Source organism: Dermochelys coriacea, chromosome 3 (assembly GCF_009764565.3).
Source record: "Dermochelys coriacea isolate rDerCor1 chromosome 3, rDerCor1.pri.v4, whole genome shotgun sequence".
Classification (NCBI taxonomy): Eukaryota; Metazoa; Chordata; order Testudines; family Dermochelyidae; genus Dermochelys; species Dermochelys coriacea.
Genome location: NC_050070.1, coordinates 41,052,805 through 41,080,794, shown reverse-complemented (window position 1 = coordinate 41,080,794; position 27,990 = coordinate 41,052,805). Strand labels below are relative to the sequence as shown.

At 41.0% G+C, this 27,990-nt stretch overlaps 1 protein-coding gene across 5 annotated transcripts; it reads right to left on the bottom strand.

The window, feature by feature from the left end:
- Nucleotides 1–20: 20 nt before the first annotated feature.
- On the bottom strand, nt 21–27,928 carry KBTBD11 (kelch repeat and BTB domain containing 11). 5 transcript variants are annotated; one of them, XM_038396823.2, is made up of 3 exons: nt 27,792–27,928; nt 8,046–8,230; nt 21–7,792 (listed from the first exon to the last, which is right to left on the bottom strand). In XM_038396823.2, the coding sequence occupies exon 3, from the start codon at nt 6,783–6,785 to the stop codon at nt 4,797–4,799; it is 1,989 nt and encodes a 662-aa protein (XP_038252751.1). In that variant the 5' UTR covers nt 6,786–7,792; nt 8,046–8,230; nt 27,792–27,928; the 3' UTR covers nt 21–4,796. The 5 variants fall into 5 exon arrangements, with proteins under 5 accessions (XP_038252751.1, XP_038252749.1, XP_038252750.1 ...); XM_038396821.2 differs by having other exon boundaries at nt 8,061–8,230; XM_038396822.2 differs by lacking the exon at nt 8,046–8,230 and having other exon boundaries at nt 27,792–27,927.
- Nucleotides 27,929–27,990: the final 62 nt, after the last annotated feature.

The window sequence follows — 27,990 nt, the reverse complement described above, 5'->3', positions numbered from 1 at the left end:
AAAGGACACTGACTACCCGCAAAGCCCTAAGGGGAGCTTTTGCATATATTTATTCCATTACAGCATAAATTAGACTACATAAAAAGCTTTACAGTGATTTTTGCCTAGATATTTAAAACTGAAAAGTTAATAAATACATCAGTTACAAATGTAATTCACCTGAATTGTACACAGTGTCTGAAGCATTTGCATTAGTTAGTCTGTGATAAATGACAGTATCAATGTGGTCATTTTATAGTTTCACAAATTTGTCTAGGGTTTAGTCATCACTAACATTAATGCTTAAGAGCAAAGCATGAGGTTGCTGCAATAAACTAGCTACTGAAAAATACTGTATTTGTTTGAAATGTGCTCCAGTTATGGAAAAAATATAAAGAGGAAAATGTGTTTACTAAAACTATTTTAAGACGACTGGCCATGTATTCCACACTGGCTAAAATACTACTTTTGGCTCCCCCATTGCCCTCCCCCAACCATTATTTTGTTTGCTTTGGCTAAATATATGGTAATTAAAAATAAATAAATAGACCAGAAGACAAATTCACATTTTCTCCTATCTGCTGGTTAAATGCTGGTAACTAGTGAAAATGAGAATGCCTCTAAAATACAAAATAGAATACTGACTCCTAATTCTGGTAAATTTACTCTAGTGGCTCCTACTACAACACTTTTCTTGGGCCAAAATGAATGGTGTGACATCAATGGGATTGGACATTTCTGAGTGCAGAATGTGACTCAAACAATTTGTGGTCCAAATTCTGTTCTCAGTCGTACTGGTGTAAATTAGTGGAATTATTCTACATTTACACTTATTTAACTGAGAGCAGAATTTGGCCCTCTAAGTGTACCTATGACCCTAGCCTCCTACCTTTGGGTATTATGCAACAGGATCTGCCCAGCCTTAGATTAAAAGTTACTTTTCTTAAAAATTACTTAGATCTACATTCTGTTATCACACCACACATAAAAGGCCTTTCAATCCACTGTGAGTTCAGTGCACAGAACAAAGGCAGGATATTATCCCTTACAGACAGATTCATTACATTCACTACAGTTACTTTAATGGTACCTTTCGGATAGGATATAAGTAAGAGTTTCTCCTCTTTTCTTATGCTTTTATAACTGTACCAAAATCAATGTCATTGAGAAAAACTCAAAGAAAGAAAGAACTCACTATAGAACGTATGGTGTTTGTTCAAGTAACAAATGGTAGGTGTCACTACAAAGACACAAAGCAAATCAACGCAGTTTAAGCTCTGTGCTTGTAAAATGGAAAGAATCTGTGGAGCCGTCACTGGAATCAATGCTGTTAAAAGCATGAAAAGCAATAAGCTACTCATGAACAATAAACAGCCAAAGGTACTGATAGCAACCACTTTGATACCTACCCAAAAAGCACAGGAGAGGTACAGCTTTCGTGTGAACAATTTATTCTTTTAGCAGTTGAAATTCTATCAGCTGTTTATTTACAAGGGATTTCCTTGTGCATGGAATTCACATTAGCTACTGCACAACAGATTTATTCATTAAACAGCTATGATTAGCATCATTCCCATATTGTTCAGCAATTCTTGTGTTGAGCAAATTGGGATATTCTTTTGACAATTATTCCTTTTAATTGGCTTCAAGGTATAAATAGGAGTTTTATAAACTGTGTTGCAGGAATTAAGGTTCTTTCTCATGTAATTGCTTAGTAGCTCTCCGTCTGTTGCTAACTTTGCTAGTAAGGCTTGCATTTCATTTCACTTGGTACATTCATAACTTAATTTAGTACTCAATATATAATGGGGGGGGGGGAAATCACAGATCTACTTAGAAAACATGGGGCAGAGAATAGGAAACCAGCTAGAAATGTCTTTATGTTACCAGAAAAATCAGTCATCTGGCTGTGATTATGCAACTAGGGATAAAGGAAATTTTATTTGACTGACTACTACTAATTAAAACCAGATTGTGTTCTCACTTTCACAGGGTAAATAGTGAGAGAACATTTTGGCCCAATACGATCATTATTAATCTGAATGAAATAGCGAAAATGTCTTCACAGTGTCTGTAGCACTTTTGATTTAATCTTGTTTGTTTACTTTTGGTTGGTTTTGTTGTAAAGTGTATTTGCAAACATGTTTTCTAGTTATAGACAGAAACAAATATCTTAATTATGATAAAGGTAAATTTCAAACCTTTGCTGGATGTTTGTGGAATATCTTTATACATTTAAGGTCACAGTGGTTTCCCAAAACTAATCAGGCAGCATTTTCATGAAATACCACCAAATTAAAATGCAAAGGGGAAAAAAATTGCAAACCTGATTAGCTTCCTCACTAGAAATGTAGTATAAATGCTGTACTAGATAAGGTATTCAAATACATAAACAATTGTATAATTATACTAGGAGATAAACTTGACATTTCAGTATGTGCATTTGGTCCTTATACTGGTTCAGGCTCTGTTTCAGCAATACTTGCACTCTGCTTAGCTTTAGGCACGTGCAGAAGTGTTTGCACTTATAGAACCGTCAGCATTATCTGTACTATAATTATATGAAAAATAATTCTAATGCACACAAATAATTTTTTCTTTAGCCTCACAGCTCTTCTGCTACTTAGAAGGCGATAATATAATTAGGAGCAAAATGCAAAATTGTATTTGTCCAGCTGAGGAATTAACTAATCTGTTAAATGTATCAGGAAGTAAAAGATCAATATCTAACTTTTGCATGTATCCACAACATAAATTCTAACTGCAGTGTTAAATCCTATTTAACCAACTCGCATACTGACTAGGGTAAAATGTATATAGCCCAGTCATAAAGTCCTTGTTCAGACAACACTTACAGAGAATTCATTAGGGGAGATTATTTGACTAAAGGCTTCATGAGTGCACCACTCGTTTCTTAATAGTATTCTAATCAGATCAACTATATAAAACAGCAAATAAATCATATAGATAAACTCTCTGGCTTCTGTCTGTCAAAATGATGTCTCATGGTAGAATCTGCTGCCTTTCTTTAGAACTAGCAATGAGATATAAGAACTTTACTGTTAGTACTCTGCTAAAAATAAGATATTTTAATAAAACAAAGATTCTTCTACTGCAGTTCTTTGATGTGAAGTTGCTATGTCTTTCTAGAATGATGAATACTCATAAACAATTTTTTTCCATTATCAAGTGACAATTCCAGGCTGAATTAACAACAGCAAAAACACTGGGTCTATTTTAAGAAAATGGTTTCTCATTAATTACTGTAAAGCTAAACAGATTTGCTGTATCCTTCTATTGGATGTCTACATATAAAATGTATAAAATAAATGCAAGTGCGCTTTTTAATACAGCATGGCTGTCCAGAAGGTCTACACTTTTTTTCTGAATAACATGATAAAAGTATGCTTCAACTTCCCATTATATCATTTTTCTCCTCTCTATATGCTGCTTCATAAACAATTATTCTCAAAAGATTCAGAATCCAAATGAAAGTATATGGCATCAGTATGAACTATAATTGACAAGTGAATTATTAATTACAACACTCATTTACCTCAAATAAATAAATCAGCCTCTCAATTAAAAGATAGGGAAATCTTAACATTATGCTAGTACATAAGTATAATCAGCTTGTGTAGCAAACTCTTGTTTTTCTTGTTCTCCCATGATAGCCTTGTTCTATGCTGGAATAGTCTCTTACCACAGGCTACTGGACATAAAGTGTAATATGTAAAACTGAATGCAATCAGTTTCAACAAATTCACATTTGGTATAGGTTCATTTTCATTGATTTCCAGGTAATTAAAGAGCAGTGAAACACAAAATGTTTCCCCCAAAACTCAGTGGCATCCACAGTCATGTCAATCTGCCATGACCTGAACAGCTTTGCTTCCTGTTTACTATGATTTAACACTTCTGATAAAAAAGTAAAGCATTGTCTTTTACAGAAATTATCATTTCTTTCAGCCACAATTCTGCTGTGCTATGGTAAATTGACTTTTCCTCTGTATTCCAAATCTGAACATGTGGCAGGCATTTGTGTTGCTTAAAAACTTTAAATCTGGTCTCTGTTAAATCATTTGTTGTGGTTGCAGATTCTTGGGGCTACAGTGCCATGTCTTCCTTAAAGAATCTATTGAACCAAAAATGAAAGAATGCAATTCAGATGATCTCCTTACACTTTTCTAACATATGAACTGTTGAGTTTAGCATCAAAAGTAAATTGGATTCCTTTATGTAGCCAGCAGTATTCACAATTGATATCCAAAGGAGAGAGGAAAACGAAAGGCAGAAGAAGCAGCCCCTCTTCTGTATATATACACAAGAGCAACACTATTATTAAATATTCCATTATAAGCTTCTGTTTTCAGGGATTTATATAAGTCCAGGAGCAAAGGTCTTCTCCAGATTGGGAATTATCCCAAAGATTATCCTATTTTAGCAGCTTTTCTTTAATTTGCTTGGCTGCTCACCAGCACCAAGGAGTGAATTCTTCCCACATGAAGCAAAGTAAAGATTAGAGTGGTTATAACCAGCACCAGCCCTAGATCAACATTTCAAGAGGGGCACCCCAGCCCTCTAATGCATGCATACCTTCTGAAGGTGCCCCTAGTCAGGGGCTGTGGCTGTCGGGCAGGCTGCTGAGCTAGGGGCAAGCCCAGCTCCCTCTAATCCTGCCAGCTGGCGCGGGCCCCTGGCTGGATTTTTGCCGTGTAGTGGTGGAGAGGCCCCAGACCAGCTGATCGGGGCACTACGTGGAAACCAAGCACAGCCCCTTCCCGCAGTTGATCTGGCTGCCCTCACGCCAGGCCCACTCAGAACACCAGGGGGCTCTCCGGCTCCCCAGGTTTGTCTGGCTTCTCTGGCAGGGTGAGCATGAAGGGCAGGAGGACACCTTTGGCCTCGAAGGGGGCCTTCAGCAGCTCTTCGTCGAAGCTGCCCGGCAGCCCCCCGTCGGCCTCCACCTCGCCGTCCTGGGCCAGGTTGAAACGTAGGGTGCCAGCCCGGTTGACACAGTAGATGGTGCTGCCCAGGGCGGCGCAGCGGAAGGGCTGCAGGGGGCCGCTGCTGGGCCTCAGGGAGGCGCACTGGCTCCAGCGCTTGGCCACGGTGTTGTAGCGGAAGACCTCGACCCCGCCGGCCTGCCCCTGCTCACCACGGCTGCCGCTCAGGTCAAAGCGGTAGATGAAGCTCTTGAAGGCCACCATGTCGGCGGAGCGGCGGCGGCTGCTGTTGTAGGGGCACTCCTGCCACTCGTCCCGCCGGGGGTCGTACTTGAGCAGGCGGTAGAAGAGGGAGCCGCCGGACACGTAGATCTCCCCGTTGCAGGTGGTGGCTTCGTGCGCCACGGCAAAGGCGCCCTTGGGCAGCGGGGCCACCGGGCTCCAGCGGTCGGCCCGCGGGTCGTACCTTTCCACCGTGAAGAGGCACTCGCCCCCCACGGCGTAGAGGTAGCCGTCCAAGGCCAGCAGCTTGAGCTGCGAGCGGGGCTGGCCCAGCGGCCGCACCTGGCTCCACGTGTCGGTGAGCGGGTTGTAGCAGAAGACCTTGTCGGAGAGGCGGGCGCGCTGCTCGCCCGGGGCCGCCGCGATGCCCCCAGCCAGGAAGAGGTAGTTGTAGAGGACGCACATGGCGCAGCCCTTGGCGTTGGCCTCCTCCGGCAGGCGGGTCAGCACCCTCCACTCCTTGGCCGCCTCCTGGTAGCAGTAGATCAGGTAGCTGCTCTCCTCCAGCGACACCACGGAGGAGGGGCTCTGCGGCCGGCTGCTCTCCCGGCTCTGCGGCCTGCTGCCCGCGCTCAGCCTCTCGAAGGCGTCGCTGACCTCGGCCACCAGCAGGCTCCGCTTGCCGGCCTCCAGGCGGCGCTGCAGGATGAGGTCCCGCTCGGCGCCGCTCAGGCGCCCGTAGACGGCGGGCTCCCGCAGCACCTGCAGGTAGTGGTCGCTCATGAAGCGGTAGGCGGCCTCCCGCAGCTCCGCCAGCCGCTGCTTCTTGGCCAGGCACAGCAGCTGGTAGCAGTTGTCGAGGCGCAGCTGGGCCCGCATGGCCTCGGCCGCGCAGTGCAGGGCGCAGGGCATCTGCAGCACGCGGGCGCCGCTCACCACCTCGGCCAGGTTGTCGTGGCGCACCTCGCCCATGCGGGCCGTGTAGACGTAGTCGATGAGCAGGCGCAGCGCCCCGTAGCTCACCCCCTTCACCCGCAGGATGTCCCGGGACGAGCGCGCGCGGAAATAGTCGCTCTTGGCCGCCAGCACCGACTTGTGGGCTCGGATCCGCCGGCCGGACACCTCGATCACCAGGTCCGGCTCCTCCGAGACCGGCTGCTGCGGGTTGCTGGGCCGCGCTCCAGCCTGGGGACAATAAGTGCCAGGCGGCGGCCGGGCGATGTCGCCTCCTCCCGCCTCCCCCTCCTCCTCCTCGGACTCGGACGCCGCGTTGTTAATCTCCCACTGGCTCTTCACCACCCGGCTGCAGGAGGAGGCTGCTCCGGGCTCCTGCTGCGGGGCTTTGTCCCCCGCCCCGGGCGAGCTGAAGCACAAGGAGGAGCTGAAACCGCAGGGGGCTTGCAAAGGGAGCGCGGCGCTTTCCCCACCCCCGCGCTCCTCTTCCCCCGCTGATGCGCTCCCTTCCGTGGAGCCGGGCTGCGGCTGGCTGCCGTTGCTGCTCTCCGCTTCCCCCAGCGCTTTTCCCGGTGGCCCTAGCTGCTGCTCCGCTTCTCCGCAGAGCCTTTTGGGGCAGGTCTTTGCCTCACTGATAGTCCCATCACCTGGATAAAGGACACAGGATAGGACCGGGCTCTCCATGGCTCCAGCAGAGGCTGGACCCGGCTAATGTCCACCCACCCCCACACCCACTCTCCCAGCTCAGCTGCAGTCAGCCACCCCTTCGCCTTCCGTTTCTCCCCTCTCCCTTTTTACTTGTTTTCCCTTTGTGGTTTAAGGTTTACTGTGGGTTTTTCTTGCTCAACTCTCCTTCTTGGCACATGGTCAATTTCAGCCTTGTTTCCAAGCCTGGACTCCTCTCACATGCTGACAGCAGAAAGGGGTGTGGCGGCCGCCGTCCCTGCAGCCACTCGCTGCTGAACTTTTGAACTTGACTAATTTCAACATTGTATAGATATCTGTAACCAGAATGTGTTTGCTACAGCTTGATTGCTCAGACTTTCCGTGACTGGCACTGACAGATCAATGAAAAGTAATAAAGTATCTCACTTCCTGTACCTTGGAGGACGTGGATTTTTTTCCCCCTCCCGCAATTTAGTTTTTTATGGGCCTTTTTCCTATTTTTTGTCTTCTTCAGAGTAAGGGATAGATGTTCTTTAACAAATCAAAGATCATTCAGTTTTAACAGTTTTGATTTACCTAGATGTTCATATCAGCCTACATTCATCTCCCAAGATCAGTTTGACTAATTGCACTGTTTTATTTCAGCTCAAAGAGGACCTAAAGATTTTTCTTGGACTTTCTGCTCTGAAATTTGCAGCAACAGAGTCAACTAAATACACAGACACATGATTGTATTCTGCGATTATTGCCCCACCCTTGGAAGCTGGGATGCTCGGTGGCATCCTTGTGTGTTGTTTTTTCAATCGATTGTGCTGAGAAAACGTGATCCTTTAAGATTAGAGTCTTAAATATAGTTATGTCCATAATTTATTTACCTTAAGCAACTATTTTAATAGGAGAAACTAATTGCAGTTATGAGCAGTTTTTAAACCAGTCAAGATTTCCTTGGAATTATAGGCTCCTTGAGATTCAAGGTGGTTTCTTCAGTTCCCTGTTTCTTACAGGATCCTATGCATTTCTCGTTCCTGTTTAAAAGAAAATGTAAAAAAGATGATCAGTTTAAAACAAAATAATTTTCGGTTTGTGGTTATTAGAGTTTATTCCAGAGGAGTTTTGTACGAGTATAACTGAATGTTCTTTAATGGTGGATATTGCATCCTGAAATTTGATTATGAAATTGACTGAAATGAGGTTAATGCAAACCACAATTGTTACAAAATATATACTAGAGAATTGCTTGATACAGTTATGAAAACAAACTAAAAAAAGTAAACTGACAAATGTGTCACTGACTGATCTGGGTTGCTGTGTAGTCCTCCCATATGTGGATACATGAAGTGTTGTAGTCTCCAGCTCACTCTGGGAGAGTTTAGGCCTCTTGCTCATAAGAAGAAGAAGTGGGTAGGTTCACAGTATATAGGTCAGTACATGAAGTTTTCACTGGGAAACTGGAGGTCTGTGGGCTATGGTTGAAAGTTAGATTAGATTTCTGAACAACAGTACTACAACCAAGGAGTTTTTTAAAAAATCTTTGTTACATAAATGTAGAATTTTAGTAACGGCTTAACCGAGACTTTTTTAAAAAAGGATTTTCCTAGGTTTTGTTTAAGTTCCAATCACTGATAATTATCATATTGTCAATAAATTGTCGGTGTTTAATTTCATATTATATGGAGCTGCAGTACTGACTCCATAGTTTGTAACTATTTATTATTTAACTTGACCACTTTCTATTTCCTCAATCATACACACTAATTTCTGCCCAAAATGTTCCATATGGTTTCTTGCCAGTAAGGATTATTTATTTATGGATTTAGTAAAATTTGAGGTAACTCAAACAAGGCATTTTGGAAACATGAGTTTGAAAACTATTTTAATTTTAGACAAGCCTAACTTACTTTGACTTTCTTTCTTGAAAATATCATAACTCAAACACCACTTTGCCTAGAAACTTCAAATGTGAGGCTGCAGCTGGCAAACCCAGGCTGGCATGGATAATCCTTGTTTACATGACTAGTCTCATTTATTTTAATAGGTTTCAGAGTAGCAGCCGTGTTAGTCTGTATGCGCAAAAAGAAAAGGAGTACTTGTGGAACTTTAGAGACTAACAAATTTATTTGAGCATAAGCATTTGTGAGCTACAGCTCACTTCATCGGATACTCCTTTTATTTTAATGAGATATGTGTTAATAAAGACTATCAAGTTTATAAGGGCTTGAAGGACTGGGCTTTCATTTTATTCTGTCCTCACCAAGGATTTGTGTTGCCTTTGAAAGCTTCTTAGAAAGATGGGAGGGGAGATGAATATTGGAATTATTTGCTATGATTATTTGAACCTGTGAGAACTCCACAAGGTTTTAATGTAACTTGTACATTTTGATAGAATTTACAGATTTCAGAATCTCTGAATTTCTAGTATGGATATTTTGAAGTCTAGAGCTGAATTGGCCAGGCTCATGGACTTTACGAACATAGTTCGCTGATTTCTTAAGTCCAGAGTTGAACCAGTTAGACTGGACTTTATTGCCTTCTGAAGTTTAGCTAAGCAACTCATCTTCTCTGGAGTTTTAATTAAAGAAGAGGAGCTTCTGCTGATCCCCAAATCCCTGGGCACTGGAGAGAAGCAGGTTTTTTCTTCTTCCCTCTCTGCTCAACAACACACTAGATGCTCCCCTTCACTACCCTAAGCAGCAGCTGATCCATTACACATCTTCGTAACCTGGAGTGCAAATGAAGATTTTCTCTGATCCTCTTCATCCATTGAGAAATCTGGAGAACAGCAACAGACCCCAGTGGACCTGGGCTTCTGCTGTTTCTCCTCAGGTTTTCTCCACACTGGAGACGTGACATTGGTGAATAAATATAAGACGTTGACACGTTCGTAATTCATTGTGATCAGGGCATTTGATAACATGCTTCTGTATACTTTTCAGTCTTCACAATATTAAATTCACTAGGTAGTTGTTTTGCTTTCTAACCCATCCCAACATAGCCATGATGCTAAATCAAGTTACACCCTAAATATGGCAAAGATCATACAGTAATTATACTGTTAAAAAACTCTGAAAAGCATAGTCTTGAATGTAAGAAGGTTTTGAGATTTTTTAAAGCTAACAACGTAACTGTCAATGGAGTACAATGAACAATCTAAATAAATGAGTGGAGTATTTTGCCCTGAATATGCATTGTCAATACTGCCCCTTTGTAGGTCCCTGCAGACCTCTGGGACATCAGCCCCTGGGCACCTTGGCTTAGGCATGCATTGTAGGTTCCTGAGTTGCTAAGGATACAATGGTCTTAACACCTTGCTGGGTCCCAGTACACACACTACTAATTGCCTTCAACATCACAATCTGATATCAGACTCCCTGCCTTGGCGATCTACTCCTCTTAACTTCCCATCCTCTTGACCTACATCTGCCCTCAGCGGGATGGAAAAAGCAGTCAAAGATTGACCCTCAACAGATTCCTCATACTATTACTGCTTAGTAGATTCATCACAACAGACTCCTTCAAAAAAGCTTTACAGTCAAAGACTACTACTAGATGTTGCAAGTAAATAAAGAGAGTGGAAGTTAAACGAAGAACTAAAATAATTAATATTGACTTTGATGCATGATTGTGGGTTGAGTTTGAGAAGTGACTAGATAATGGTTACAAGCATCTACATATGGAAAAATGTGTTCCTGCTTGATACAACATCCAAAAAGAAAACAACCAAATATTATGTCCAAGTTGTAGAAGATGCCATTCAAAGAAAATTATGACAGAAGTCTAATGTCACCTGCTGAGCCCTAAACCTTTCACATATTCACACACATTTAGCTGGGATGTTCAGCTCACCATTGAAACCTTGTTAAGAAAGAAGTAGAACCTAACACAGTCCTAGCAAACACTGTGAGAGTTTAAAAAAAACAAAATCTTCAGTCACCAAACTGAAAGGATTGATGCCCCAGCTTCCCAATGACACTCGGTGAAACTTTCAGAAAAATTGTCTCTAGATTTATTTTAATCGAATGACTATCAGTATACTGAAATTTGTACTAGCATGAGGAGGATTTAATCAACCATAGCATACATTTTACATAACAAAGGACACACTAAACTAAAAAATTAACTAAGAGGTTTTGAATGGACTTGACAGATTAGGCTGATGACAGCTGTTGCAGTGGAAATCTGGTCTAATTAAAAACAAGCTTGGAATCACACAAAGATAAAATTGGAAAACAATTCAAAGAAGCAATAGAACTTTTCCCTTAGCCAGCATGAGGGATTCCAAAATCATAGGTCAAGCATAGAACAAGAGGAAGCTGAAAAGCTGATGGAATGTAAATCTGTATTCCATCCTTGTCTTCCAGCATATAGTTTTGAAATCCAACTTTTTATGTCATATCGTAAGTGATGAAGGAGGGTTTTTCATTGCAACAAAATCATCAAGAATTATGGAAATAATAGAAGACAGCTGAGTTCATAATTTTGTCAACTTTTAAAAGATCACCTTGGCTTCAATCAAATGTGTTTTTAGCACTTTTGGATTAGTTTGGTCAAAGCTTTCAAATGGGATAGGTGCTGGAAAAGAAAAAGTTGTTTAGAAGTATTTTGGTATCTATGGGCTGATACAGGAGTAGTAGACCTATCTCACTAGTAGGCTGGGGCCTCTAATCTAGGAATTATATTAAATGGACTCAAATCAGTATTTATTAGGTTGGGTTTGGCCTACGGTGATGTATTGACAGCATGTTAATGGACACTGGAACTGCCAACAACCATGAACTGAATCTGCATGCTTCGCAGTGATACACTTGCGACATCCTGGATGTGTACCCATCAGTCTAGCAAACAGAGATAAGATAGTTTGATTAAAGACACTTAGACCGCAAGAGGCAGTTTTTTGACAGAGGGAGAGGCCTTGTTCTAAGAGAGAGATGCTATAAGAATATATTATAGGTAATATTTCTTTGTACTGAACCCACGTAGCTGTTCTTTCATAACACCCAACTAGATGAATGTTTCTAATTACCTTTTCTTTTCTCTACTTTTTGAGCTGTGCCAATGAACTTTGATTCAGATTATCTCTTACATCAAGATTCACTCTATGCCAAGGAGCTGGTTACAGTTTTCTGATTCACAACCCGAATCAGCTTCAGCCCATCCCCAGAATAAATTAGAGCAGCATTTGCGCTTCTTAAGCTGCTCTATTTTACATTGGCTGGCTGTGGTCCACAATGGACCATACAGAGAATTGGAAGAGTGTACATGCTGTCTACCCCTCCCCAACATATTTTTAATGCCAGGATGGGGAACAGTGAGTGATTGGCATAGCATCTTGCTATGCCAGCTTTACACCAGCTGAATGCTGTTCTAGGCTGGGGGAATTCTCAGTTAGATAGTTTGGGCCAGATTCTGGCCACCTAAACAACCCAAAGTGTCCTGAACTGGAGGAGAGAATCTGTTTCTCGTATTTATTTAAGAAAATTAGAATTAAGGAGACCATTAAATTGAGAATAGCCAGTATAGTGACTCTTTGGAGCGAAGGAACCCAACTCTAATCTAAGCGAAGAGTGAGTCAGGAGCAAAGTGACTGCTTGAAAGGCTGATTTAGGGCAAAGAGCTTTGCAGATCTCCTTCCCCAAGCTGTTTTGCAGGAAAGCTAATGAAAGCCAGTGTGGGCATAGGGAAAGCTAAAGGGTACTAGGCCATTGTACAACGGTCAGTCTTTCATGGAATTTGTGAGCTATGCTAACTACAGTAGTCAGTCTTGTAAGTTCCATGATCTGCTTCTCATGGAACCAACAAGCTCTGCAGATATGCTCCATGTTATTCCTAACTTGTATGAGTCCTCTCAGAGAAATTATAATATTTGCAAACCTCTCTGTGAAGTTCAAGTCTAGCCTTTAATTTATAACTCCTGAATTTTCCATTCAAACTTATTAAAAGTAGTCCTATGCATTAGTGCTTATTGAGGGCTATTGTATAAAGCAAACTTGACACTGTCCATGCAAACCACTTCAAACAAATGAACAAAAAAAAGAAAAACTACTATTGTTTTTAAGTTTATATCCTAAAAAATTGTTTGTTTGATTAACCTCAAACTTTTGGGGGAAAAAAACCCAATTTCTCCTCTAGTGACAGACCCATGAGAAATTTCAGGACGAAAGGAGCTTTTTTTTTGAAAATTGGGGGTGCTCAAAATTGGGCTTATAATAGAAATTCACTAATTTGCCCTTACTACAGGATGTATTTCATAGAGTTCACAGCATTGTATCCTCTCTCGAATTGCTTATAAAGCTTCTTCATGACCTCTCCCAGTTTTATATTTTCAGAGCTCTTAATAGAAATGCATTCTTTCATCTAACAACACATGTTTTCCATACAACCTTAATAAAGAAAATAAACTTTCATAAAAAATTCTCCTCTGACTAGAAGACAACACATGATCAATTTCATACAGCTAGGAGAGCATCTTCAGAAATTCAAGAGGAAAGGGAAGGGGTTATGGCAAAAACTGGTCTTATAATAGAAATATTGTCAAAAACCGTAACTATGGAATCACTAATATGGCTGCATTATGAAAGAAAAAAAATACTGACTATTCCTAGTTGCCATAAAAAAATACAGGCTTTCCTAAATACCATGTTAATAGGGATAAAAATCCTTACAAGGAAGATATTTTGTTGAGTTCCTTTTCATATAAACTCTTCAAAAAGTGCATAGGAAGGAAAAACATCTCTTAAGAGCTCTCACACCATACAGGAAATAACACACCTATGCAACTGAAAAGCTAACAATTTTAAATGCAAATACTGTCTTAATATAATTTAAAAGAAAAAATGTCTAACACAAAGAGCACATGCAGAAACAAGATTTTTTTAAAAGACTGCAGCACGTGATGGGAAAACCCTAGAGCTGCCATTTGTGTCACAAATGTAATAAAGAGCAGAATACGAAGGGAGAACAATAGGACACTGAATCTGTTAAAAAGCCTCTTATCTGAAATCATTGCAAGCTCCAGGAGTGACTGTCTTGCAGTTCTACATGTACAATATGGTTACACATAGATACATTTAAGTCTGGTCACTATTACTTTTTAACCATGTCTGCACATGGTTACCAAAAATCATGTTAGATGACACAAAGCTGGATGCACTATAGTGACATTATAGGGCCATAGTGGATAAGCAACTCAACATGAGCACCCAGTGCAATGCTGTGGCAAAAAGGGCTAATGTGAGCTATGGATGTATAAACAGGATATAATGAGTAGAAGTATGGAGGTGATTTTACCTCTGTACACAGCATTGGTGAGACTGATAATGGGCTACTGCATCCAGTTCTGGTGCCTGCATTTTAAAAAAAAGGAATTGAAAAATTGAAGAGGGTTCAGAAAAGAGCCACAAAAATGATTCAAGGTGCTGGAGAAAATGCTTTACAGTGATAGACTTAGTGCTCCATCTGTTTAGTTTATCAGAAAGAAGACTGAGAGGTGACTTGACTACCTTGTACAAGTACTTTAATGGGTATAAAATATTGGGCATTAAGGGGTTTTTTATAATCTGGGCCTAACAAGAACCAATGGCTGGAAGCTGAAGCCAAAACAAATTCAAATGAGAAACTAGGCACAATGTTCTAACAGTGAGGGAACAAATTACAAAGGAAGTGGTGACTTCATCTCCTGATGTCTTCAAATCAAGACAGGTCCTTTTTTGGAATGCATGATTTAGGCAGACACAAGCTATTAGGCTCAATCCAGGGGTAAAGATAAAATTTAATGGCCTGTGCTATCAGATGAGATGAGCTAGCGATTCCATCTGGTCTTAAACACTATGAATCTATGTAGATCAGAACAGTTATGTTTGGTGTAAATATCAGCTAACTGTGATGGAACATTCAACTTTGGAGTTTAAATCACAGCTGATATGAAACTGAGTATGTAAAGTTCTGATCAACACTGTCTATTAAACAGTGTTAACACCTAACTAGGTGTTACCATATTTGAACTAGGATTCAAACTAGGGTTACTATATTTGAACATTCAAAAAAGAGGACACTCCATGGGGAGGGAGGAGATTTGCTCATGCTGCCCCAACCCCAAGTCCACCCCTTCCCCTCCCCCATTCCAACCCCGCCCCAACCCCTCTCTGCCCCATTGGACCCCTTCCCCAAATCCCCCCCGGCCTTGCCTCCTCCCCTGAGCGTGCCGCATTCCCCCTCCTCCTCCAAAACAGCTGTTTCACAGTGCAAGCACTGGGGAGCTTGGGGGAAAAAGCGGGCACGCTCTCGAGCGATCAACATTCACTTTCTCTCTTGAATGATCAACTCTTCTTTGGGGAAAAATAATAATGGCAAAATCCTGAACGTTTTTAGGTATTTAAAAATTCCTTCCGGACAGCGATTTAAGAACCAAAAAGCCGGACATATCCAGGAAAATTTGGACATATGGTAATTCTAGTTGAGACAGGGTAAAATTTCACAGTCTAGACAAGGTCTAAGAGAGCCATTTTGATAAAGTTAAGACCACAGTACAGCAGGAGCAGAATTTTTCACTAAAATGTGTGAAAGAGAAATCCAGCAAATCAGCAGATTTCTTGCAGCCTTAAAAAAAAAAATCACAGAGATTCTAGAAAATCAAGTAAAAGCCGGGTGATTGGTTGTGCTTCCTAGGACTGAAGGAGCAACCAACCTTATTGCATTCTTGAAAAAGTATCCCCCTACACCCTCATATAGCGGATAAGCCAGTGATCTAGAGAACTGTGCTCCATAGTTAATGTTAAGGCAAGATTTTGCCTTTGACATACTTATAGAAAGAGTACAGATTAAAAAGGTAAGCAGAATCTAAGAACTCTGACAAAGCACAGGAAGAAATATGATATTTACTGTCACAGAAATGCATAACAAAGAGACAATCTGGGCAGGTGCTAAGCAAATGAAAGATATTCCTCAAGAAAACCTACCAAATTTGGTGCTTCTCAGCCTTAAGAGCAGGAACATAGGCTAAAAGGAAAGATGTTGTTCCTAATACAAAAGCTTTTGAAGAAGGGGAAAGTGAAGCAGCAATAATCTTCCCAGCCAAACTCTGGGACTCAGAAAAGGAATTTGTTTTTAAATCAGACGCTGATTGGCTCAGTGATTTCTGGGAAAACAAAATAAGGGATGCCAAACCAGGACAAAAAGAAAAGGAGTACTTGTGGCATCTTAGAGACTAACAAATTTATTAGAGCATAAGCTTTCGTGAGCTACAGCTCACTTCATAGCTCACGAAAGCTTATGCTCTAATAAATTTGTTAGTCTCTAAGGTGCCACAAGTACTCCTTTTCTTTTTGCGAATACAGACTAACACGGCTGCTACTCTGAAACCTGTCATTATGCAAACCAGGACAGAAATCATAGAGACCTAGAGTCTTGTATCTTCTGTCCCCTTCTCTGAGATCATGAGTTCATTCTGTGCTATTTTTACATAAATATTTTTCAAACACAAGGTTTCCAAGCTATATTAGCTTCAGTTAAAATAATCTGTGGGTTCTAATTAAGTTTACATAATAATTCCAGATTTCTACAGATATTTCCCCTCCATGAATTTTAGCTCTGAAGAAAGCTGTACTGATTTAGATGGAAAATGGAAAAACAAAGGCATTCAGTAAATAAAGTTTTGGGGAAGGCTGAAGGGTAGGCTATGGCGATGGTGAGTGAAAGTGTTTTTTTTATTCTTTGATTTAATGGCTGAACTAACTTGTTACCTGTATAAGATTTTTTTTCCCTGATGGGTGGGGTTTTTTTTAAGTGGTATAAGTCTAACTCTTAGGGTACCTAGATCTTTCATATGCAGATTTTTTTATTGTTGTTTAAATAAATGAATAAATAAAAATAAATAAGGGCTCAGCATTAACACTGCACAGAGAGGGGAGAATAAGCTGGGCTGTGGCCCCTTTGCAGTGGTAAAGGATCCACAAAGAGTACATGAGCCTCTCGAGGGGGCTCACTACAGGTATCCCAGAGCAGCTATACCAGCAATCATAGACTCATAGGACTGGAAGGGACCTCAAGAGGTCATCTAGTCCAGTCCCCTGCAGTCATGGCAGGACTAAGTATTACCTAGACCAGTGATGGGCAACCTGCGGCCCATCAGGGTAATCTACTGGCGGGCCACGAGATAGTTTGTTTACATTGACCATCTGCAGTCATGGCCGCCTGCAGTTCCCAGTGGCACTGATCTAGACAATTCCAAACAAGTGTTTATCTAACCTTCTCTTAAAAATTACCAATGATGGAGATTCCACAACCTCCCTAGGTAATTTATTCCAGCACTGACAGGAAGTTTTTCCTAATGTCCAACCTAAATCTTGCTGCAATTTAAGCCCGTTGCTTCTTGTCCTATCCTCAGCAGTTAAGAAGAACAATTTTTCTCCCTCCTCCTTGTAACAACCTTTTATGTACTTGAAAACCGTTATCACGGTCCCCTCTCAGTCTTCTCATTTCCAGTCTAAACAAACCCAATTTTTTCAATCTGCCCTCATAGGTCATATTTTCTAGACCTTTAATCATTTTTGTTGCTCTTCTCCGGACTTTCTCCAATTGGTCCACATCTTTCCTGAAATGTGGCACCCAGAACTGGACACAATACTCCAGCTGAGGCCTAATCATGGCGAAGTAAAGCAGAAGAATTACTTCTTGTGTCTTGCTTCACCACTCCTGCTAATACATCCCAGAATGACATTCGAGTTTTTGCAACGTTACACTGTTGACTCATATTTAGCTTTTGGTCCACTATGACCCCCAGATCCCTTTCCGCAGTACTCCTTCCTAGGCAGTCATTTCCCATTTTGTACATGTGCAACTGATTGTTCCTTCCTAAGTGGAGTACTTTGCATTTGTCCTTATTGAATTTCATCCTATATACTTCAGACCATTTCTCTATAATTCATTTTGAATTATAATCCAATCCTCAGAAGCACTTGCAACCCCCAACAGCTTAGTATCGTCCGCAAACTTTATGAGTGTACTCTCTAAGCCATTATCTAAATCATTGATGAAGATATTGAACAGAACCAGATCCAGAACGTATCCCTGTGGGACCCCACTCATTATAGCCTTCCAGCATGACTGTGAACCACTGATAACTACTCTCGGGATTTTCCAGGTATGCACCCACCTTATAATAGCTCCATCTAGGTTGCATTTCCCTAGTTAGTTTATGAGAAGGTCATTGGAGACAGTATCAAAAGCTTTATATTAAAGTCAAGATATACCACGTCTACCACTTCCCCCCGATCCACAAGGCTTGTTACCCTGTCAAAGAAAGCTATCAGGTTGGTTTGACACGATTTGTTCTTGACAAATCCATGCTGACTGTTACTTATCACCTTATTATCTTCTAGATGTTTGCAAATTGATTGCTTTATGACTTGCTCCATTATCTTTCTGAGTACGGAAGTTAAGCTGACTGGCCTGTAATTTCCTGGGTTGCCCTTATTTCCTTTTTTATAGATTGGCACTATATTTGCCCTTTTCTATCTTCTGGAATCTCTCCTGTCTTCCATGACTTTTCACAGATAATCACTAATGGCTCGGATATCTCCTCAGTCAGCTGATCCTAACTCATTTTCACTGGCATTCACTATGTTAGACATCCAATCACCACCAACATTCTTGGTGAAAACCGAAACAAAGAAGTCATTAAGCACCTCTGCCATTTCCACATTTTCTGTTATTGTTTTCCCCCCTTATTGAGTAACGGGCCTACCCTATCCTTGGCCTTCCTCTTGCTTCTGATGTATTTGTAGAACGTTTTCTTGTTGCCCTTTATGTATCTAGCTAGTTTCATCTTGTTTTGTGCCTTGGCCTTTCTAATTTTGTCCCTACATACTTGTGTCATTTGTTTATATTCATTCTTTGTAGTTTGACCTAGTTTCCACTTTTTGTAGGACTCTTTTTTGAGTTTCAGATCATTGAAGATCTCCTGGTTAAGACAGGGTGGTCTCTTGTCATACTTCCTATAAGGTAGATAGAAAGCTGTCTAGATTGTCGGGCTCAAGGGGTAGTGATCAATGGCTCCATGTCTAGTTGGCAGCTGGTATCAAGTGGAGTGCCCCAAGGGTCGGTCCTTGGGCCGGTTTTGTTCAATATCTTCATTAATGATCTGGAGGATGGTGTGGATTGCACCCTCAGCAAGTTTGCAGATGACACTAAACTGGGAGAAGAGGTAGATATGCTGGAGGGTAGGGATAGGATACAGAGGGACCTAGACAAATTGGAGGACTGGGCCAAAAGAAATCTGATGAGGTTCAACAAGGACAAGTGCAGAGTCCTGCAATTAGGATGGAAGAATCCCATGCACCGCTACAGACTAGGGACCGAATGGCTAGGCAGCAGTTCTGCAGAAAAGGAGCTAGGAGTTACAGTGGATGAAAAGTTGGATATGAGTCAACAGTGTGCCCTTGTTGCCAAGAAGGCCAATGGCATTTTGGAATGTATAAGTAGAGGCATTGCCAGCAGATCGAAGGATGTGATCGTTCCCCTCTATTCAACATTGGTGAGGCCTCATCTGGAGTACTGTGTCCAGTTTTGGGCCCCACACTAAAAGAAGAATGTGAAAAAATTGGAAAATGTCCAGCGGAGGGCAACAAAAATGATTAGGAGACTGGAACACATGACTTATGAGGAGAGGCTGAGGGAAATGGGATCGTTTAGTCTGCGAAAGAGAAGAATGAGGGGGGATTTGATAGCTGCTTTCAACTACCTGAAAGGGGTTCCAAAGAGGATGGATCTAGACTGTTCTCAGTGGTAGCAGATGACAGAATGAGAAGTAATGGTCTCAAGTTGCAGTGGGGAAGGTTGAGGTTGGACATTAGGAAAAACTTTTTCACTAGGAGGGTGGTGAAACACTGGAATGCGTTACCTAGGGAGGTAGTGGAATCTCCTGCCTTAGAAGTTTTTAAGGTCAGGCTTGACAAAGCCCTGGCTGAGATGACTTAGTTGGGGATTGGTCCTGCTTTGAGCAGGGGGTTGGACTAGATGACCTCCTGAGGTCCCTTCCAACCCTGATATTCTATGATTCTGTCTTTCCTGAAAAGTGGGATAGGTTGCTCTTGTGCCCTTAATAAGGTCTCTTTAGAAAACTGCCAACTATCTTCAATTGTTTCAATGTGTGGCCTCAACTCACCTCCACTGGAGGCATTAGTGCAGGACACATTCTGAGGTAGGTCATAGGTAAACTGGGGAGTGGTTAGGGCATTTATAAGGGCTATTGCAACAGGGGTGCAAATTAAGATGGCCTAATTGCACTGGTGCCTAACTAGTCCTCCAAATCAACTGCTCTCAATACCTGTGTTAGCCTTAGTTCTAGTTCAGAGGTGAATCTGGGCCTAAGGGACCAATCCCACACTTGAAAAATTAAAGGGTCTTCTTACTATGTATAAAAAAATCTTATCACTAACAGAACCCCAGAGTTTACTCGTCATCCTGAGCTTTAGAAATTCTAGATCTGTATTCAATATCTCGCTATGGGAAGGTATTCTATGCATCGGAATATACATAGTCTTCCGACATGTAGTACATTTTGCACCACTATAAGCCTCATATCTAGGCCAGGGATCATGACTTCTTATGTGTTTACTCAGTGTCTAGCACAATAGTGTTCTGATCCCAATTGGGTCCTATAGGTCCTACTGCAATACAAACAATAAGTAACAATAATACATAATGAACAATAAAAATAAGGAAATTTACCAATATGAAATGCTACAACCTGTCCATTTTTTCTTGCCTTATGAACATAGGGCATCATGTCATTTTGTTAAAAATGTACTAATCCAGTAATACTCAGACTGCGGCTCGCGAGCTGCCAGTGGCTCTTTGCAGCACACGATATTAAAACACTGTGTGATTTAATTATTGATCGGTCTAAGTTATTAACCCTTCAGGATGCTTTTACTATGTTATTAACCAATTGTAGTTGATAAAACAATATATATATGAATTCATATTACTGTCACTCTTTTGGGTAATGTTGATCACTAATTTGGCTCTTGAACCACTGAGGTCTGAGTAACACTGTATTAAACAAACAAAAAATATACAGGAAAAGTCAACCTTTTTTTAAAAAGACATAAATGGGAAATATTATATCTATAATTCCTTAATGTACAAACTAAACTAAACTAATAATTTGCTTCTGACATAGCACTTCAATTACATTCCCAACAGTCATAAGTGTCTTACTGATCGGGGGTGGGGGAGGTCTGTTATTTTTGTAATTCTTTAATGTCTGAGACACTGTTGGGTCATTTGCTTTGTTTGGATTTTTCTTTTTGCTGACTTTGCAGTATTGTGCTTTTCCAAAATGCTCTTCACTTTCCTTTAGCCGAACCCACAGGTGGTAAAAACAACAACGTGCCTAATGTGTATGCAACTTTTAAGAAAAATTAGTGCCAGAGCAGCTTAACAGTTTATTGTTCTTGCCCACTGCACTCTCCAGCTGGAGGGAGTGTGTTCTGAAGACGCTGGGCCAGATCCAAAGCTGCAGTAAATTGGCATCACTCCATTGACTTCAGAGGAGTTATGCTGATTTACACCAGCTGAGAGTCTGGCCCATCACATCTTGTGCAAGGATGGGAAAAAATCACATTTGTTGACCTCAGAACAGCAACACATGGTGAAGTCAGATGCAGTTTGGTGGCCAAATTCAAGGGTGTCTGAGAAACCTGCAGGCTGTCAGCTCTGTTCTCAACAGGAGATGGGACTGTATTCAACAGCAACTATATAAGTGAGATTTAACAAAATATGAGTCTAGTCCATCTGGGCAACACAACTGCAGAAGTGGGGAAAAAACATCATAAACATTATATTGAAATCTGTGTTGTTTACATTACAGTGAAAGTTTACGACATACTAAGAAGACAGTCGTAGGCTGGGCTGAGGTGGAAAATCAAGTCTTCCATGAAAATGCTCATATTTACAGGCTCTGATCCTGTGAGTACTTGGGCCCAGATCCTCAAAGGTATTTAAGCACCTAGCGTTAGATACAAAATATCTTTGAGGAGCTGGGCCTTGATGAGGATCATTCCCACTGACTTTAATGGGAATTCCATATGCTGGATATAAATGGTCAAGAAAAGGATATTTTGTCTATATTACCTCTTATTTTTCTTTAAAAATTATTTTAATCCCTGTTTAGATTATGATTTACTGCTACTTATTTAACTGCTAGCCTGATTAAAAATGTTCATGCAATTTGCATGCAAGGGGCCAGATTGACAGCACCAAAGACTCATGAATATATAGATTTAAAGGTCAGAAGAGACCACTGTGATCATCTAACCTGATCCCTGCATGACACAGGCCATAGAATTTCACTGCGTAATTCCTATCTCAAGCCAGTCACTACTGGATGAATTAACCGAAAAAAGTTCTCTCTTTATCAAGTGGCGTGCAGGCCATCTCTCTTGATGCCTAGCTGAACTAATGAACTTTCTGTCAAGTCTAGTCCAGGGGTTATCAAGAGGCAGCATTGTCTAGTGGCTAAACCACTAGACAGTGACTCAGGAAACATGGGTTCTATTCCCGGCTCTGGCCTGCCTGGTGACCTTGGGCTTCCCCTCTTTCTGCCTCAGTTTCCCCAACTGTAAAAATGGAGAAAATGACAACTGACCTCCATTGTAAAGCACTTTGACATCTACTGATGAAGTGCCATGTAAGAGCTAACTGTTGTCAAGATTCATCATCATGGCGATCTTGTATTCAATATATTTTCAAGGGATCTAATATCAATCAGAGCTACCCTGGAATTGTCCCTGGTTTGGACCCAAACACACATCAAACTCATACATTGACAGTGGGTACATAGCAGTCACTCCCCTTTCCCACTCTATCACTTCCTTAAAGCAGAGGAAGTTATGGCTTTCAGACAGTCCCCTCTGAGAGGTAGTCTGACTTTGGTAGAATATCCCAAATGACTTGTGTATCTAGTGAGTTTCCATAACACCCAAGTGAAGAATTCACTGTGGAATTAAAGCAGTGGTTCTTAACCAGGGAGACACATACCCCTGGGGGTACATCAACTCATCTAGATATTTGCCTAGTTTTACAACAGGCTACATAAAAAGCACTAGCGAAGTAGGCACAAACTAAAATTTCATATAGACAACGACTTGTTTTATATTGTTTTATTTACTATATGCTGAAATTAAGTACAATATTTATATTCCAATTGATTTATTTTATAATTATATGGTAAAAATGAGAAAGTAAGCAATTTTTCAGTAATAATGTGCTGGGACACTTTTGTATCTGATTTTGTAAGCAAGTTGTTTTTAAGTTAGGTGAAACTTGGGGTACGCAAGACACATCAGACTCCTAAAAGGGGTACAGTAGTCTGTAAAGGTTGAGAACCACTGGACCAAAGTGTGAACATTCTGGTAGGTTTGAAACAAATTGTGACTTTGAGTGATTGAGAGCTATTGTTGAAAATAGTTATACTGCTTCATGCTCTCTTAATGTCAAAGAGTTGGTCCTCAATTTTTAGTATTCTCTATATTAATAATACAGATCACAAAAAGAGGAATAGTTTAGCTCCAATGGTTAATCCTTGTTGTTCCATTCTGTGTGGGGGGGGGGGCCACAATGGGAGGAAGACAACTCTCAAGGTAATTTATTGAGCAACTTCATTTCAGACCTTCGCTAGAATTGCTTGTCTGAAAAGGCCGATATCCTGAATGGTTCAAGAGCCCATCAGGTTCCAGAAGTTTTACCTATTTCATGGATACAAATGCGAAGTCTAGCAGTCAGCTACCTGATGTGGATTTGAGACACTCCCTGGAGGATTTGGTGACCAGAAACCAATAAACAGATTAAAATAATCTGAAAATACATAGCTTTGTATTTGTAAAATAATATTGATAATGTCCTTTGGGACTAATCACCATGTGTGAGTCAACATAACAGAATAGAAATGTGTGTATATATAAGGGGAAGTTGCTGTATGTGGCATGTTTCTTTGTGAAAGGCTTGACAGATGCTGTCCCTTTGCCTAAAACTACTAACTTGTGGAATGTCACACCCCAAAAACTAACACACGACTGTCCTTTTGTTTCTCGCAGAGGCAAAATTTGTAACTCTACAGCAGTTTTTTGCTGTTTGTGCAGTATTGATTATGTGCTTTGTACTGATCGGCAGTAGCTATATGTTATAAACTTAATTGTAATCATTAGGGTCTGATAATTTAGAATATATAATGTATAATGTTATGTGTATGTTGTATAAGATATTTGGACAACACTTTTCAACAATAATTATTTGGTTATTACCATATTATACTGGCCCCATCCTGTAGTCCTTACAAAGGCAAAACTACCCATAATATCCAAGGACCATTCCTGACAAAGGACTGCAGGATCATCCATTATGTCTACAAAAAAATTACTAAGGATCCAATCCTGCAAAGATAAACAAATGTATAACTTTGCACACATGCAAAGTCCTATTAATTTCAATAGAACTGAACCACTCACACGTGTAAAGTTACACATTTGCTTATGTCTTTCCAGGATTGGGGCATAAAAAGTCCATTTTGAATTGGTCAGTCACAATGAGACATCTGGTACATACAAAAATGCTTAATTGTAATCCCATATATGGGAAAAAGAGCTTTATACATGTGACACAACTAGGCCAATAGTGAAAGTTTGCCTCTTGCTATTGTCTCTTTAAATTAAGCACTAGAACCAAATTCTGCTCTCAGATATGCACGTCAATGGGAGTTGTGCAAGAGCAGGAGTTGCCTTATATGTAGCAGATTTTCTTCAATTTAAGTTATTAAAACATTTTCACATCTTTTTCATGCACCTTAAAGTGACAGAAAGCAGGTTTTACATTTCTAATGTTGACCTCTTGTGCCAAAGCTAAATGCTGGTCTTGTCATTACACTATTTGTAAGTCATTTTTGAACTGGGATTTTGATTTTATGTTTCTAACTGTCAGATCCCAGGAAAAAATGCACCATGGACTGTGAAAATAATTATTTTTCAAAAAAGAGAATTAGGGATGTTTGTTCTCTGACAGGAACAAGTTGTGAGAAAAATTGATGCAGGGAACCCTAAACATGGGTGTTGATGGTACTATTAAAAATAAAAAAAAGACATAGAAACTGTGATGTTCCAATATGGCTAATCAGACTAAATAAAATGAAAAATTAGCTAATATTTTTAAATGAAAATTTCCATGGATCTCAGTATATAAATTTCTGTTCATTGAAAAGAACAGAACAAGAACAGTTCCTTGATTGCACTGCTGCAGAATCTCCATAGGCATAAATGGTATCAGTTTCTGATTCAATATCATAAGAAAAAAATTTGCTTGAAGGTGCTCTACATGAAAAAAAAAATCTACTTACTTCTATGGAGTACACTGGCCCCAGTCTTGGTCTCTTACCCCGATTCTTAGGAGCCAGCTACCACTAATGAAATGCCCTCTTGCAAAAGACAAGCTTGGGAGCTTAAATTCATAACTTTGTTAGACACTAAAAATCATGGACTCAATAAAGACACTGGATTTAAGGCTCATTACAATGATCTATAACCCACTAACCCTCCTCTGTCCTCTGACTGCAGAGGTATTAACTGTCCACTTCACCTTGAATGGTCTCTTACATGTTAACTCTTTATGCTAAACAATCTGTTCCCCCTTGGATTTAGCTGTGATGCTCTCAGTACCTTTCCTAGACCTGAAGCAGAGCTCTGTGTAAGTCTGAAATCTTGTCTCTCACCAACAGAAGTCGGCCCAACAAAAGATTACCTCACCCACCTTGTTTCTGAATGCAACAGGACCATTTAGAATGTTAGATACTCTACTGAGCATGCTCAGCAGCTTTCATGGATTTGGGCTTTCTACTTTAACTAGATCCCTCTCTCTGTAAACTGAGGACAGTTCTAAACACTATAATCTTACCTTATTATAGGGATTGTTAAAGGCTTTCATTAAATACGCCTGCCAAATACTTGGGACTTAATGTGTATGCAAGTTTTAAATCTATCTATATTAAAAGCTTAACAGATTTTGGGTTGTAGAAAAAATGGCTATTTTTATTTGAAGAACAGGAGTCCTTGTGGCACCTTGGAGACTAACAAACTTATTTGAGCATAAGCTTTCGTTAGTCTCTAAGGTGCCACAAGGACTCCTGTTCTTTTTGCGAATACAGACTAACACGGCTGCTACTCTGAAACCTATTTTTATTTGGTTTTTGTTGTTGTTTTTATATGGGAAAGTCATGTGAATAATAAACTTGCAGAAGAAAAGGGTTTGTTAAAGGAACCCATCTTTTACAATGCCAAGACCCAGTTCCACCACCCGTACCCATTAACTCACGAGTGTAACCATTGCCTTCAGTAGCACTATTCACAGTAGGAACATTTACTTACATCAGAGAGAGCTGACAAGATGGGGTTCCAATACCTTTTGTCTTATGAGGGCTTCCTATCATAGGACACCATTAGTATTGGACAGCTGAAGGGCCCCATTGACATGCATTAGGATTTCCTAATTAAAGAATGAATAAATGCTATCTGAGAAGGCAAGGTAAGAATTGGAAGAATTTTACTGGCAGGAAGAGGGATCTACTGGCCACCTAAACCATGGAATAAATATATCTTAATAAATGCCAATGAAGATTTTGTTACTCACAGTAAACATTTCATTTATTTCTTTTGGGACATTGTCAATTTGTGAAATAGCAAGAGTCCTTTAGCTTTATAGACAGATGAGGCAGAGAAAAGGATATATACATTGATCTATATTATTGCCTTTGCATGCCATTATGGAAAAGCCCTGCTGAATTAAGTTACAATCATAACCTTTCTGTCGTTTTAAAAATTCCTAATATTAGTTTAATTTATAATTTAATAACGTGTATTGCTTTTTGTTCTGTTCTATAGGTTTTTAAGAGTAAAATTTAGAAAACCCAATTGGTTTCAACTCTATTAAATTCTGTAGAATTCTTCCTGAGGCGTTACCTGCCATGATGTTAAGTAACATGGGTACGCATCCTGAAGGCTTGTACCATTCGTGTGATTTTTAGTAGGTTGGGCAAGTGTTCAGTAAAAATGAATGATGGAATCTACTATTATGCTGCTGTTAAACTGGCTTAAACATGACTGTAAAGGTGCTGAGTCATTCAGATTTCTAATAGGTCAGCAGGAGTACAGGCAAAAAGGAAAAGGGGGGGGGGCGGATCTTAATGTGGCTTACTACGGGAGAGCAGGAGAAGAGACAAGAAAATATGCCTCTCCAGATGGGAGCATGCTCAGTGCTGCTACGGCCGCACTATACAGGGTAGGCAGCGAACTGGATTAATCAGGATTGACAGAAGAGAAAAGCATGATTAAAACGGACAGAGTTCCAGATCTCCATTAATAAACACAGTTAGCTTGCTGTCGGGTGCTTTAAAAAAAAAAAAGCAAACAAATTTAGGAACAAAGTCACAAGGTTGCCTCTCCATTAACTAAAAAGAAAAGGAGGACTTGTGGCACCTTAGAGACTAACAAATTTGTTAGTCTCTAAGGTGCCACAAGTCCTCCTTTTCTTTTTGCGAATACAGACTAACACGGCTGCTACTGTGAAATCTCCATTAACTGTTGCATTGTGATGGATTTTTTTTTTTTTTTAAATAAAAAGTCTCAGAGGATCCTGCTCAGCAGACAGAGAGGACATGCCTTTAATTCACACTCCGTGAACAGGTTGCTCCGACCGGAGATCCTGAGAGCCAGTGCACCGTTACCACTTCGCGGGGAATTAAGTTCTCCATCCAGCCTCAAGAAATCCGCTGGGCCGGGGGGGCGGGGGGGCGGGAAAGAGGGCCGAGGAGCTGCCAAATCCAGCCCCAGGGGAATGCATTTCCATTCCTTAGGACAACCAGGAGGTTTGACGCGCCAGCAAGGGCCGCTTGGGCTCTGCACCTGAACGGGGCAGCTGCCTTGGCCTGGGGATGGGACGCCTTTGCGTGGCGAGGCCGAGCACCACAGGGGCTAGCCAAGCGCTTACCTCTGGGCAGCGGGGAGAGGGTCACGTTAGCGCCTCAGCTCTCCGGGAAGGTTGGTGCCGCGGGTCCGGTGCCTCCGGGGGAGGGAGGGGGCCCTGCCTCGACCCGGTCCCCCGCTGCAGCAGCGGATCTGGTGAGCTTCAGCGGCGCTGCCTGAGGCCCTGCGCGAGTCAGTCCCAAGCGCACCTCCACCTCTCCTCG